The sequence below is a fragment of the Eurosta solidaginis genome, chromosome 3 (assembly GCF_040869045.1).
Source record: "Eurosta solidaginis isolate ZX-2024a chromosome 3, ASM4086904v1, whole genome shotgun sequence".
NCBI classification, from domain to species: domain Eukaryota; kingdom Metazoa; phylum Arthropoda; class Insecta; order Diptera; family Tephritidae; genus Eurosta; species Eurosta solidaginis.
In genome coordinates, this window is record NC_090321.1 from 66,996,333 (window position 1) to 67,012,638 (window position 16,306).

Consider the following 16,306-nt stretch of genomic DNA (forward strand, 5'->3'; position numbering starts at 1 on the left):
GCTTATAAGAGAAACGAGTTCCATCTTTGTTGAACAATGATGGATTTTTCTCCAACCAGGAGATATTATAAGTCGATAAAGCTTTTTTCCAAGATTCTAAAATTGTATTGGTTGCTCGAAAGCTTCTCAATGTTTCTAGACATTTTTTTAAAAAGTCAGAAAAGTGTCGGATACATCAGGATCTTCGAGTATAGCTGTTCGGAACTGCAAGTTTTAGCTCCCAGATTCTTCAAATAAGAAAATAGTATTTCTTTGAAGCAAGCTTAATTTTGAGGCCAAGGAAAATATTCAGGTGCAGGTAAAGTTGTGAAAGTCCCCGAGGACTTAAGAAGCTTTTATGAAAGGGTTCAATGTTTCTTTCTTGAATGTGTATGACCAGCAGGCCGTTCTCACTGGAAATTTTTGGAGGGCTGGAGATCACTATAGGACCTCTTGGAAGAGCTTTCCAAACGCCAGGTTTCTATTGAACGGAAACACGGTTCATTAAAGCTTTTCAAAGATTACAAAAGATACTTGGGAGCACCAGGCGCTTTTAAAGCAATTTTTGGTTGCTAGGCATCAGGGGCTACTACTGAAGGTTTTTGTAGCCTTAAGTGTCGTTCCAGGCAAATATTTCAGGCATCTGAAAACATCAGATTATTTTAAGGGAGTTCTAGAAGTGTCATCCTTCTGTTCCGGTGCGGGCAATGATCGGTAGCCAAGGTAGCTTTTCAAAGCTCAATAAACATCTTGGAAAACAGGGAAGCTTTTAAGAATCGACAGTGTATGAATTTGAGCTTTCCATGGATCGAAAAATTGAGTTCGACATTCCTTGTATTTTTTTTCTTACAAGGCAACTTTTAACTTGTTAAGACTTTAGGCTAGTGTCCTACTAACTGAACCCGAGAAGCTAGGCTTGGTTTGGGCACGAGACACTTCGCAAAGCCGCAGAGTTTTTTTGGCACCTTCATAAGCTCTATACAAGCTTTTCGGAAGCTAGTAAAGTGTAGAGAGCAGTGGCGGATCTAGGATTTGGTACTGGGGGCTTGAAATTTTTTCACTTTCAAATTTTGTTTTTGTTTTCCATGATGTGTTAAATAAATGTACACAGAATATAAAATGACATGACAAAAGGAGGATTTTCAAAATTAAAAAAATTAAATAATTTACTTATAAAGTACAAGCAATATTTTCTGAAATGAAGTTCTTCTTTTATTCAGCACACTCGAGATAATGATATAACAACCATATAAAAATAGTCATAAAAACCTTTCTTTCAAACCCACTTATTGCTGGTTCAATCTTCTATCGACCAATCCAAAGATTCGAGTCGTTGGGGCTTCGATTTACAGAAAATATCGGTTATTTCTTCAATGTCCGTTTCTATTTCTTTGTGGACGTTCCCTAGTGCAGACCAGTCAGTCGATTTTCAGACATGTTGACTCTCAAATAAGTCTTCAAGCGCTTTAGAACAGAAAAAGAACGCTCTGCGGTCGCTGATGTCACGGGAATAGTCGCAAATATTTGTAACAGTGTCGTCACGTTTGGAAATAATGAAGAAAAGTGTTCTGATTTAATGATTTTCAGGGCATCAGTAGCTGTTTGAGCACTCTTGAATGGATCACTTTTGCAATGGTTATACCACAATAAAATTTCATCTTTCAGCACTGTCTCATTGTGACTGGTGAGATCTTCTTTATAAACTTTAGCAGGAAGTACAATTTGTTCAATCGTTACTCCTGCAGAGTATGCTGGAATCAGTCCCTCCAGAGGCAGTATTTTCAAAAATTCACCTTTGAACCTTGACGTCAATGAAGAAATCATGTAGTCCAGGAAAGGGTAGTAAATTGTAGCTCTGTAATTCGGGTTTAGCCCCTAGCCCTTTTTTTGGCCCTCTTTAAAATGTTTGCCCTTTTTTGGCTCCAAATCTATTTGGGCAACTCGGAATGTGAAATTTGTAATGTGTGTATCAAATGACATCGAAATTTTATTTTATTTTTTTCGTTATGATGATGTGGCAGTTTGGTAATTAGCTGATAATAAAACATTAATCGATTATCAAGTGTCATCACTTACACAACGTAGAAATGAAAAGGTAAGGAAATATTTTGCATAAAACGCCACTAAAGAATTTTTTTATCAGATATTTAAAAAAAAAAGCAAGTGCCAGCAACAGCAGAAAACTTCGAAAATGAAGAAAGCGATGAAAGTGATGAAAGTCGTTTCGATGACAAGACGAGCCATATGTGCCGGCGTTAAGTTTTTCTTATATTTGGCGGAACAAAGTAATTACTGCTTACTTAACGTATTTTTATACCTTTCATGAAAATGAAATGGTATATTAATTTCGTCACGAAACCGAAAATTGTAAGTCCTTAAAGGAAAATAGATAGACCCACCATTAAGTATACCGAAATAATCAGGTTGAAGAGCTGAGTTGATTTAGCCATGTCCGTCTGTCCGTCTGTCCGTCTGTCTGTTTGTATGCAAACTAGTCCCTCAATTTTTGAGATATCTTGATAAAATTTGGTGAGCGGGTGTATTTGGGTGTCCGATTAGACATTTGTCGGAACCGACCGGATCGGACCACTATAGCATATATCCTCCATACAACCGATTTTTCAAAAAAAGAGGATTTTTGTAATATCTTACCCAATTTAACAGATTGAAGCTTCAAACTTCACCATATACTTTCGTATATTGCACATATTGTTGCCTGAAAAAATTGATGAGATCGGTCGTATATATAGTATATATCCCCCACAACCGATTGTTCAGATAAGGAACTTTTCGTAATTACTGCCCCATTTTAAGAGCTAGAGGCTTCAAATTTCAACGAATGCTTAGGTATATAGCATATATTGTTGTCTGAAAAAATCATAAAGATCGGTGGTATATATAGTATATATATGGTGGTATATATAGTATATATATATAGTATATATATATTTTCGCAAATTTTAGCCCCATTTTAACATCTAGAAGCTTCAAATTTCACCGAATACTTACGTATATAGCATATATTGTTGTCTGAAAAAATCATAGAGATCGGTTGTATATATAGTATATATCTCATACAACCGATTGTTCAGATAAGAAACTTTTCGCAATTTCTACCCCATTTTAACAGCTATAAGCTTCAAATTTCACCGATTGCTTACGTATATACCATATATTGTTGTCTGAAAAAATCATAGAGATCGGTTGTATATATAGTATATATCTCATACAACCGATTGTTCAGATAAGAAACTTTTCGCAATTTCTACCCCATTTTAAGAGCTATAAGCTTCAAATTTTACCGATTGCTTACGTATATAGCATGTATTGTTGTCTGAAAAAATCATAGAGATCGGTTGTATATATAGTATATATTTCATACAACCGATTGTTCAGATAAGAAACTTTTCGCAATTTCTACCCTATTTTAACAGCTAGAAGCTTCAAATTTCACAAAATGCTTACGTATGTAGCATATATTGTTGTCTGAAAAAATCATAGAGATCGGTGGTATATATATTATATACTTCATATAAACTGTCATTTTTGCCCCTTTTTTACGGCTAGAAGCTTCAAAATTCATCAAATTTCATCAAATAGTTACGTTTACGTCATATATTTTTGAAATACGTGATTCGTAGTCATAGTTTTTACATGCAGACCACAAAAAACGTGAAGCTTTGCATCCTCACACAGATTACCTACCTATTTTTTATTTTATATTTATCTTAAAAATCGTTTAGATATGTTCAACTTTCACTAAATGCTTACGTGTATAGCATATATTGTTGTCTGAGAAAATCATAGATACCGGTTGTATATATAGTATATATCCCATACAACCGATTGTTCAGATAAGAAACTTTGCACAATTTCTTCCCCATTTTAACAGCTAGAAACTTCAACTTTCACCAAATGCTTACGTGTATAGCATATATTGTTGTCTGAAAAAATCATTGAGATCGATGGTATATATAGTATATATCTCATACAACCGATTGTTCAGTTAAGAAACTTTGCGCAATTTCTGCCCCTTTTTAACAGCTAGACGCTTCAAATTTCACCATATGCTTACGAGTATAGCATATATTGTTGTCTGAAAAAATCATAGAGATCGGTTGTATATATAGTATATATCTCATACAACCGATTGTTCAGATAAGAAACTTTTCGCAATTTCTACCCCATTTTAACAGCTATAAGCTTCAAATTTCACCGATTGCTTACGTATATAGTATGTATTGTTGTGTCAAAAAATCATAGAGATCGGTGATATATATAATATATATATGATGGTATATATAGTATATATATATTTTGTTTACGATTTCAGCCCCATTTTAACAGCTAGAAGCTTCAAATTTCACCAAATGCTTAGGTGTATAGCATATATTGATGTCTGAAAAAATCATTGAGATCGGTGGTATACATAGTATATATCTCATACAACCGATTGTTCAGATAAGAAACTTTGCGCAATTTCTGCCCCGTTTTAACAGCTAGAAGCTTCAAATTTCCTACCTATTACCTACCTATTTTTTATTTTATATTTATCTTAAAAATCGTTTAGATACATATGTTCAAATTTCACTAAATGCTTATGCGTATAGCATATATTTTTGTCTGAGAAAATCATAGATACCGGTGGTATATATAGTATATATCCCATACAACCGATTGTTCAGTTAAGAAACTTTGCGCAATTTCTTCCCCATTTTAACAGCTAGAAGCTTAAAATTTCACCAAATGCTTACGTGTATAGCATATATTGTTGTTTGAAAAAATCATTGAGATCGGTGGTATATATAGTATATATCTCATACAACCGATTGTTCAGTTAAGAAACTTTGCGCAATTTCTGCCCCTTTTTAACAGCTAGACGCTTCAAATTTCACCATATGCTTACGTATATAGCATATATTGTTGTCTGAAAAAATCATAGGGATCGGTGGTATATATATTATATACCTCATATAAATTCTAATTTTTGCCCCCTTTTTACGGCTAGAAGCTTCAAAATTCATCAAGTTTCATCAAATAGTTACGTTTACGTCATATATTGTTGAAATACGTGATTCGCAGTCATAGTTTTTACACGCAGACCACAAAAAACCAGAAACTTTGCATCCTCACACAAAGTACCTACATGTTTTGTATTTTATATTTATCTTAAAAATCGTTAAGGTATGCAGATCTGTTCACTATATATTTCTTATCTTATACATCCGATTATTCGGAGATTACGAACGGGATAAGATTATTGTTCAGCCCCATTCATGAAAGGTATGAAGTCTTCGGCACAGCCGAAGACAGTCCCGTTCTTACTTGTTATTATTAAAAAATATAAATAGAATTATAACAAGTAAGGACGGGGCTCACAATATGCTGTTAAGTTTTTAACGAGTAGAGCCCACTATGCCATTTATTTCAACTTTCAGAGCTTCCTAACCATAAGAAAGTGAGTTTAATTCAATTTCTGTAAAAAACGCGAGATGCATTCGTTAAAAATATTCACAGTAGACAATTTTTGGCATAAAAAATTTAAACCATACCGTGTGTCCCCAGTATGCCGTTAAGTGCAAAATGCAGAGCTTTAGTCCCTATAGCGCCCCCCTAGATCCGCCACTGGTAGAGAGGCAGCATTCTCGGACGACGCTGTGTTCTTCAAACGCGAGAATCTCGGCTTAAATCTCGTCACAATTGAATTTCCAAAACATTATTGTTATTGTTTCTATTCATGTATGTATGTTCATGTTAGTTTGTATACTTTTCTGCACATCTTTTTTGCTACTTAATTGCTTCTAGTTAAACGCTTATGATAGCTTGTCTTAAGATCTGTTTCGGTTATTTACATGCCGCATGCTTTTGACGTTGTGTAAGTTAGGTATATACCCCACAGAGATTATGAATGGCACAGATTTCAAACAAAACACAGTCCGATCAACTTAGAGGCCATAGGACTTCTTGCACTTGAGTTTGGAGTTAATTGGAAGATCTTTAATGTGTGGAGGTATACTTGATCTTCCTTAGGCCAAGACTTTACTTTACAGTTCAAGAGTTGGCTACTATAGATTGCATTACTTCTTAAAGGGCTGGCACTTGCATTGAGTGACGTTATTATATTGGTCTACGTTATTCTGTGTGAGCTCTTAAGTCGCAACAACAACAACAACAACAGCTCTTAGGTCGAACCTCGTGCTCTAAGAATTTCAAAAAAATGTCTCTTCTAGTTCCATTTCCATCACTATCAACGGTTCTCACTTGGTACTCCTGTTTTTGTTAGGTAAGCGTTTAGGAAGGAATGTGTCTTAACTTATGAAGGGTATAATTTTTAGTGACTCAGTGACTGGAATCTTACTCGTATGTAGTATTTCTATTCGTTTATTGTTTTGTTTTTATCTTTATTACCGGAAGATGAAAGATGAAGAGAGAAAAAGTGAACAAATGCACGAACAGGTTTCTATTCAGAACAGTATAGAATGGAAGTATTCTTATCTAGACCTTAGTTTAGCGCAGCAAATTGTATAATTAAAATCGTACGTATCCGCAAATGCAAGCAAGTGTTTTGAACTCGAGTCTAACCTTTTCCACTCATAATGCTTTAAAAATAGACAAACACACATTCGTGAGATGTGAACTCAGTGACATGGAGGCGAAGTTTGACCAACGGACCAAATAGAAAGTGAAAGCTTACAAGTTTTAAACCATTCATAATCATTTGAATGTATATTAGTTTTCATGTCAGAGAGAGCGTGGAAGGGATTGTTAAACATTGTAGAGTAGCAACTTCGTTTCGCAACAATTTTCTGAATTACCATTATTACCATTTTCTCCGACAGCCAGCCGGCTCTTGGGGCCCTCCAATCAGGGACGATATCATCAGACTTGGTTGGGCAGTGTAGAGAGAGCCCCATGATTCTGGCGATCCGGCAGATCGTTACCCTGATATGGGTGCCGGGGCATCGAAACATACAGGGTAAGGAGATGGCGGATGAGCTGGCCCGGCGTGGAGCAGCTCTTGATGTCTCAGGAGCGAAGGAGGTCCTTGCACCTCTGGGACTCATCAAGGGTCGCATCTCCCAGCACTCGTTGGGTGAGGCCAACAATAGGTGGAATCGGTTGCGGACCTGTAGAGTTTCCAAGAGCATGTGGCCACTATATAACGAAAAACTATCTGGCATTGGACAATTGGGATACATGCGGCACGGATGGGACTGGAACACGATACCTCCTGTCGCAGCTGCAAGCGTCCGGAGGCGGAGGAAACGGTTGAGCATCTGCTGTGCGAATGCCCAGCACACTGCCGAAGTAGAATAAAGTTTCTTGAAAAGCCCTTTTTCGAAAGCCTCCCAGAACTCAAGGATGTTAAGCCGGGAGAGTTTCTCAAATTCATAAACTCCACGGGATGCACATAGGAGGACGGGTTTTTCCCTGATGCGCGTGAAAATGTTTATTAGTATTCTTACAACACCCTTTCATTGGTTAACTCACGAGTTTGTGATATCAAAACGGCGCATGAGCGCTAATTGGAGTCAATTTGGAGTCGCCACTCCAACCAACCAACCAGTATTACCCTGCCCGGAACTAAAACCGTTTTCCTTCGATTGAGCCGAATTCCAAAATGTCAGAAAGTTAAACAGGATGGCCATCAGTAATCTGGGCCAAGAGACCGCTCTCCCATTAGACCATCCATCCGAACTCTACATATCAAAACAGAACATCTAATCTATTTCCGCTGGCAACCTTCTCCAACATATCTTCGTCACGGAGATTGAACGTTTAGGAAGATCGACGTGTCAGCTTCAGCTCAGGAGTTAAACCCAGGACCATCGGTGCGCATCCATTTTTTTAACATATAAAATACCGCAGATTAGACAGTTCCCAAATGAACGATACTTTCATAAAGATATTTTTTGGGATAATATTCTAACCCCAGTACAAATCCATTTGTGGTGTGCCTCGAAAAACTTGCCCGAACTAGTTTCCTTATCTCCTTGGGTCCATTGATCAGGATATTAACGAGGCACGGCGAACACATGGGAATCTCAACGAATGACTTCTGTCTCAGCTCTAGGTATGAGTAGGATATAAAATGTTTTCGACATTTCCTTTGCAGATGCCCGTTTCTAGCCAGGCCATGCATGGAATGTCAGAACAAGCACTTCATCGCCTGCTTAGCAGAGCTTGGCTCTGTTGAGATTGAATTAGTAATTGATTAGAAGGACAAATTAGTTAAACTTTTTTGCATGTTTATTAGAGAAAAGACATTAGATCATTCAGTGGTATTACAATTGGCCAACTGGTCTAAGCATGCCTCTCTCATCTAGTTGGACCAAAAATATCGCAATATCAATGCTTGGATTTTAGCTTCAGAAATATTTCTAGCAATTTCAAGTCTAAGCCTACTTCGACCTGTTCTGGGGTCCCAACTCTATTTTTTCTCAAGGGAATATGCCGCAACTTAAAACATACAGCATTTCCTATCCCTATAGCTATCGATAGCGGCCACCGTGGTGTGATGGTAGCGTGCTCCGCCTACCACACCGTATGCCCTAGGTTCACACCCCGGGCAAAGCAACATCAAAATTTTAGAAATAAGGTTTTTCAATTAGAAGAACATTTTTCTAAGCGGGGTCGCCCCACGGCAGTGTTTGACAAGCGCTCCGGGTGTATTTCTGCCATGAAAAGCTCTCAGTGAAAACTCATCTGCCTTGCAGATGCCGTTCGAAGTCGGCATAAAACATGTAGGTCCCGTCCGGCCAATTTGTGGGGAAAATCAAGAGGAGCACGACGCAAATTGGAAGAGAAGCTCGGCCTTAGATCTCTTCGGAGGTTATCGCGCCTTACATTTATTTTTTTTTATTTGTTATAGCTATCGAAGCTATAGAAATGTTTTATTTGGCTTTAAACCAGCTATAGCTTTCACATTGCCGTACATTGGAGCCGCTGAAAGCAGAAGGGTGGTGGTATTTCCACCTTGCTGTTACTGGAATGTATCGAGGTGGTTGCCAAGGTCTAGGTTTTCTTTCAACACAATGTGCTCTGCATCTTTCTTGATGAATTGCCAGTGGTATACGATCTTGGCCTCATACGAACACCAGCCTTGTGCTGTGTTCCCGACGTGGAGAACTCGTCTTTGTGAAATTGGTATCAATATTTTGAGTATCTAGTCTCTGTGCTACTCCTCTTTTTTTTTACTTTGGGTTTTGTTCCATTTTTAAAAACGTTTACATTTTTCAGAAAGGCATTACTAGTCTTTTCAGCTTACTGGGTTAACAAGTAAAGAAATAAATACAATACAAAATCCACTAAGCGCAAAAAATCATTAATAGGAATCTCGCAAAGTGGTTTCATCAATAAGCGTTTTACTTTATCTAATGTAAATATTCCAAGAGCAAAGTAATATACCGGGGAACTATTAAGTCGATTTTTTGAACCGAGATTGTTACAATTGAATCGAATGAGGCCGCCAATAGGCGATTTAGAGATCCGTTCCTGTAAAGATGAATCAGCTGAGCAAATGCTGGGCAGACTACACCTTTTGCGTATTAGCGACAGCAAGCGGTCTGATGATATCATCTAGATCCCAAAAGCTCACTTATCGTGAGATTGAGGTTCTGACGTCCATTCAGAGTGTTCATTGCATATACTGGAAAACCCTCCCTGCTTCAGCTCCGTGAAGAATAGCGAGGCGAGAGTCACTTCATGCCTGACTGTCTAGCTTTTGCCAGAACCACTGAGATCTCTGGAGGATTTTCCAAGGTCTAGATCAGTCTTATTGGAAACTACATCGTTTCAACTCAACGATTCTATAAGTAGTTATAGCTGACTTTGCCACTATTTTATGTGGTATCACAACGAACTTTCAAGCAGTTCAAGTGAGTTGCGCCAACCTAAACTGAGCCCTAGATCTATATTGAGATCCTATAGTTAATATACTGGAACATTGAAAAAATCGCTGATACAACATATTTCTTCCTTCAACTAAAAACGATACTTCAGAGACACATGTAGCCCAAATCATATCCATCGCAGGTGTCTAGTTTCTTGCAGACATTTTAGGGCTCACATTATTTAAAAAAAAAATTTCATCCTTAAAGCTCAAAAACTTCCGATTTCTCAAATTTTTTTTGATTTGTCCAACATGATATTTTTAGTATCGGCCAAATCATGTATTTTTGAACCTTTTTTGTCGTATAACCGTCACAAGTTTTCAAAGTTTTTAGGCAATGCAAAAAATTATATACAAAAACGTTAATTAACAAAAACTGAACGAATTGAAGGTATAAAATCACACACTGTAGTAATGTAAGTGACATCACATCGTTGACAGTTGATTTTATGAGCATATGACCACATCATGATATCTGCATGCACAAATGAATAAATACATAAGTACGCAATTGTGTATATTATTAAGCAGATTTGAATATGTAAATATATATCTGCATACACAAATGCATATATAGTAGGTGTGTATAGGTAAACATACGTACATATTTAATTGTCAGGGCGTGCAAGTTATTAATGTCACTTGATCATCATATGACATAAGACAATCAATAATTGCGTATAAAAACTGGTTTAAGCGACTTGTTGTTGTTTTCTTTAACTCAGACATAAACATCTTTAAGTTTTATTCGTGCGCAATAAACAGGTACAACAAATCTTCTTTTGTTACCATTTTTCTTACGAGTTTTAGATGACTTTTTTTTAGGATAGTCACGCGATATATTTTTTTCTTCTTTTTCGCTTGATTTAATGGCACAAGGTCGCAAGTGAGAAAGGCATTGATATGAAAGCAAGTTTATGTAATAATTTGTATTGTATTGTATTGTATTGTATTGTATTGTATTTTATTAAACATTTTCCAGATGCATACTTATTAAGCTAAGATTACAATATTACATTAAATAATTTCAAATTACTATGCAGCATAGGAAAAGTATATGGCATTTTTTATATTAAAGTTTAACATAGTTCTAAATGCCAGTCCTAGCTTTGGTATATTGTTTTGTGTGGGGTGTACAAAAATAAAAATTTCATAAGGAGTTTAAGTTATACATTAAATTAAATCATCAAAGATATGAAAGAGAATCAATACTAAATATTTGCAGCTTCCTAAGGTATGTACGGTTTATAGGGTCATCCTCAGCATCGTTTCTAATTCAAAGTGATTATAACCAAAAAGATACAGCTTAACTTCTTTTTTAAATAAGTTGACATTTCTTATTACCTGTACAGTGGCAGGAAGGGAGTTGAAAAATTTGCACGACGTGTATGTGTAAAAACTTCTAAAGTGCGACGTCCTAGTATGCGGAATTTGTACCATCGGAAGTAGATTTCTTCGTAAGTTGTAGACTTCCGAAGGAAAGCTTTCCAGGTAGCCACACCGTATAAAGAATGTTTTTAAAACTTTGTAAAGATAGAGATGTCGACACGGAAATATATCTAGTTTCCTAAAATATAGCATAGAGTGAGACCTATAGTTTGCACTACAGATTCGCCTTATAATCCCCTTTTGAATTGTTACCACTGCTGACAGCTTATTAGCCGAAGCGCCGCCCCAGCATGTGATACCATATTGCAGTTTAGATTGAAATATTCCGTAGTAAACTGTTTTTAAAGTGGATATTGAACATAACTTTTTCAGACGATAAAAGTGACGAGTGGTATATAGAAAGTATTTTTTTAGTGCATTAATGTGCTCAGACCAACTCAAGCGGTTGTCTATTATAATTCCTAGGTACTTGAAATTCTCAACAACTTCAACCCTGAAGCAGCTCTCACTACAGTTTCTATTACAATCAAAAGATCTCATCGCGTCACTTTGAGTGCACGATATATGGTGCATGTTAAAGCGAGAGCACACTGCGGAGTGAAATATGACATCATAACTTGGTTGTTCTTTGAGAACATGACTGAAATACATAAGTCTAGTTTTACTACTTACAATCAGTTTGTGTGAAGCGAACCAGGTTCGTAACAAATGTATATCATGGTTAATGTCACATATTAATTCAAAGTAATTCGGTGTACTGTACGCAATTGCAAGATCGTCTGCAAAGGCAGTGGCCTTGCCTCTCAATGGAAGCTTAAATATTGAATTAATATAGACCAAGAACAATATTGGACCAAGAACTGAGCCTTGGGGAACACCCAGATTAACAAGCTGTAATCTACTGTAGCTACATTCTACTTTAACTTTTTGTGTTCTGCCCGATATATACGATTTAAGCCACTTATGCATAACACCGCGGAATCCTGCACTATATAGTTTATCCAATAGTACACCCCTATCGACCATATCAAAAGCTTTTGTTATGTCCACAAAGAGACCAGCACAACTTCTTTTTTCATCCAGAGCTTTGTAGACGTTGGTGCAAAAATCTAGCAAAGCGTCTTCTGTTGAAAGGTCAGAACGAAAGCCAAACTGCATGGAGCTAAAAAAGCTCGCTTTATTTAGAAAATTAACAATTCTGGTTTTAACAGCCTTTTCAAAAACTTTAGATATGGCCGAGAGTAGTGAAATAGGTCTGTAATTATTAACATCTTTTTTATCCCCTTTTTTCAAGATCGGAACTACAATCGCACATTTCAAACCATCGGGAAAAATACCCTGAGTAATGCTGGTGTTGAATAAGTATATCAGTATATCAACCACATTAAAATATATCTTTTTTAAAATTAAATTGGAAATACCATCCTCACCGCATGAACTAGAGTTTTTTAAGGTTTTTATAATGCTTATAATTTCGAAACCTGTGATAGGGTCAAAAAAGAAGCTATTTCGAGCATCTTGGCCCGATGGTAAATGGGTCGCAAACCGACAATTGCAGTTAGTTAATACTGTGTTCCCAACCGTTGTAAAGTGCGTGTTAAGTTTATTAGCTACTTCCACAGCATTATGCACAAATATCGTTGATACTTATTTAAACATATCTTTAGTTGAATGCAATTTTTGTTATATAAACTTCACATTCACTTATTTTATGTTTTCACATTGCAGACTCAAGCTGAAGCTGAGGAGAAGGCGGAATTGGAAAAGATTCAGAATGAGAGTGCTCAATATGCATACGGTTCAAATATTCAGGATAACATAAATGATGGAGCTATACAACGTCAGGAGACGCGTGATGGTAGCAAGGTAAGTTTTTTTTAGAAAAGAAAATATAAATCTCTATACAAAGTATTCCCCCTTATTTATAAAAAAAAATTGGCTAATAAAGTTCTTATAACTCGCGGATGAGATGGCTAGGAAAGGTTCCGACTTAGACATAAGTGAGGTGGACAGCTCCGTCCGACCGCCGCTGAGTTATCTGCTAGGGAGAATCGACGAATATGAAAACAGGGCAACGGACTTGCTATGGACCTATAGGGTTGACTGCAAAGTCTCAAGGTCTTTATGGCCGTGCTTGGATAGGAAAGGCACCAGCTTCCTTCTCAAACTGAACAAATCTGCGGTGAGGGTACTTACGGGTGTCATCACAGGTCATTGTACTATTGCACCAATGCTCCGACGGTGGCGAATACCAACAAGCTCCTTCTGCAGAAGCTGTCAGGATGAGGAGGAAGAGGAGTCGATCTACCACTTTCTCTGCCGATGCCTGGCACTTCAAAGGAGAATACTCAGATTTCTGGGCTCACGCTTCTTCGACAGTCTGGCAGAGTTTGGGAAGGTGAACGTCTCACTTCTTCTTGGGTTCATCAGGGAAAGCAAGTGGTTCGTTGATGACCACTAGGAGGTAATGGGGCTAAACGAATTTGCCGCCACCCTATACTTACTGAGGGCACTCACAATGGACAAAAATGTCTCCGAGTGGAAGTATGGGTAACACCCACGCACGCCATCTTAACCTAACCTAACTTAAGTTCTTATAATTCGAAATTTGTATGGAAATGTTATTCCAAAAAGCTTCTGTAACGAACACATGGGTTCTACATAGGTGCTGCCTTCCTATAAATATCCACACGTCTAACCTGAGAGCTGCTTTAAGCAAACTCGGTATGTACACAGTTGACAACTTTGATCATGTATGGTCCTGTGTGAGGGGTAGATGCCTCACAGACAAGTATCTATTTTCTAGTTGCTTTCATTATAGCTAAAGGACGTTTATGTGAACGCATTGGCAACAGCTGTAAGAGGAGCTTCGAAAGCTCTGAATGGAGCTTAGCATTATGTTCATATGATGCTAACCTCGCCAGAAACAACTTCAGTAGCTTCTGATATGAACGCGGTCTAAAAGAACTGTTGGCTCTTTTTTCACAACTTTGCAAAGGTGGCATCTTCTGCTACTATAACGATATTAATCCTGTCTGCGAAGAAGTATGAAATTAAGGAATTCTTTGTATGAAGGTTTTAGAATAGATTTCACAGCTATACCTTCTGTCGAAAGAATTGATAACACAAAACAAATATTAATGGCGGCTTAACACTCCCCTTTACATCACCACCATAGGACATCCTGTACATTATGTTCACTGGGGAAAGAAAGGGCTCACTAGTGCCTTATCATCCTGCGTCTCCCTTTTGGGAAAGAGGTGGAATGACCGAGAAGGAAGTTTATTGACAAAATACTTCTTTTAATTCTTTACACATGCACCTTCATTCAGCTGTTTAATTGTAGAATGGTTCTAAAGTTAAAGAGGTTGACTGTAGTCGAGTATCAATCGGAGATTTTGCTGCTAGCTCGCTCGTGCATATTTAGGCTGTCCTTCATAAGACCAGCTTAGATGCCATGTCATTCATTGTGAGTTTCCAACCTACTTCTGCGATGTCTAATCAACACGCCCGCTTAAAGAATTTTCCATAAGATATTCTAACTAAAGCATTAGACGCTCCCTATAAGGACTTGGTCTGGATGGGTAAGAGTGACTCTAGTCTTCATTGATAGAGCAGCTCTCTTAAAGATTTTAAGAGTTGACTAACCGAGTACCGACTTTTTTCAAAGTCATTGATGACCTACCGCCAGTCCAAATCATATCGCCATATTATTATTTAGAGATATCGTCATAATGCTTACGGGACCAATGCTGAGAGTCGTAGGTCACCTTGAACTCTAAAATAAGACGGGTGCCTTACATGATCATTTCGCTGGACTGTGATGGTTTCCAAAAGGTTTCATATATCTGCTCCACTAACCTTTGTCATTTGCTTGGAGACATCTCCATCACGGCGCCGCTGGGGGTGATTTTTATTAAATTCGGTCTGCCTGCATATTATGACACCAAATGTAACTCTAGCTTTAGTCCCCAATGCTCGAGTGCTGCAGTTAGAAAAAATTATCTCTTCCACATGAAGAAGAAGTTTCAATTTGCCAGCCGCCTTGATTTGAGTCGCTTGTCCTTTAGTAGTTCTTTTACTTGATTACCGTTCAGCCCAGCCCTCGAGTGCAAAAATTACAGACAGTTGATATTTTCAGGAGCTCCCCCTCTTGTTACGCCATTTGTCGGAACAACCAACCGCTATACCATATAAACTTTACTTCTGATGGCATGTGCAGAAGAACAGAGTTCTCCTCCTTTTACACCGGTCGATGTCTCCAACTCCAGCTCTATCTTATTATACCAATTGCGAGTCTCCTCTAAACAAGACTCACTAAAATGCTAAAATATTGAAAAATATGTAACCGTGCCATTTATATTTTGCAATCCATTTCCAGGTCAAGGGTATGTACTCATATCGCGATGGTTTCGTCATGCGTACCGTTCATTACGAAGCTGATGAGAATGGTTACCGCGTAGTCAAGGAGGATACACAAGAAATTGGTGATGGTCCACAATTCGATGAGAATGGCGAAGCTACCGTTGAAGGTTCATTGATTCCTAAATATTCCATTCGTTTGGACAACTCGGGCACCGAAAGACATTACAAAGACTCGCGATTAAGTTAAATTGGTTAATTAGTATTTTGTACATGTGTAAGCTTTTTAATTAAGAATACAGACTGAAAAGTTAAATAAAAATGCATACTTTGTTATACGTGTGTGTAGACTATGTATGTGGCCGCGCTGGTGTGGTGGTAGCGTGCTCCGCCTACCACACCGAGGGTCCTGGGTTCAACACCCAGGCAAAGTAACATCAAAAATTTGGATAAATGTTTTTCTAATCGGGGTCGCCCCTCGGAAGTGTTTGCCAACCATTCCAAGTGTATTTCTGCCATGAAAAGCTTCCAATGAAAACTCATCTGCCTTGCAGATGCCGTTCGAAGTCGTACGTAAAACATGGAGGTGCCATCCCTCCAATTTGTAGGAAAATTTAAAAGGAGCATTGGAAGAAAAGGTCGGCCTAAAGTTTTTTCCTAGGCTATCGCGCCTTGATGCTAGTA

General features: G+C 37.7%; 1 protein-coding gene across 1 annotated transcript in view; it reads left to right on the forward strand.

The window, feature by feature from the left end:
- Window positions 1–15,958, forward strand: part of Cpr51A (Cuticular protein 51A) — a 91,995-nt gene extending 76,037 nt beyond the window's left edge. The window contains exons 2-3 of the mRNA XM_067777512.1: window positions 12,989–13,126; window positions 15,642–15,958. Coding sequence (XP_067633613.1) covers window positions 12,989–13,126; window positions 15,642–15,872 — 369 coding nt within the window. The 3' untranslated portion in view covers window positions 15,873–15,958. The remainder of the gene's footprint in view (window positions 1–12,988; window positions 13,127–15,641) is intronic.
- Window positions 15,959–16,306: the final 348 nt, after the last annotated feature.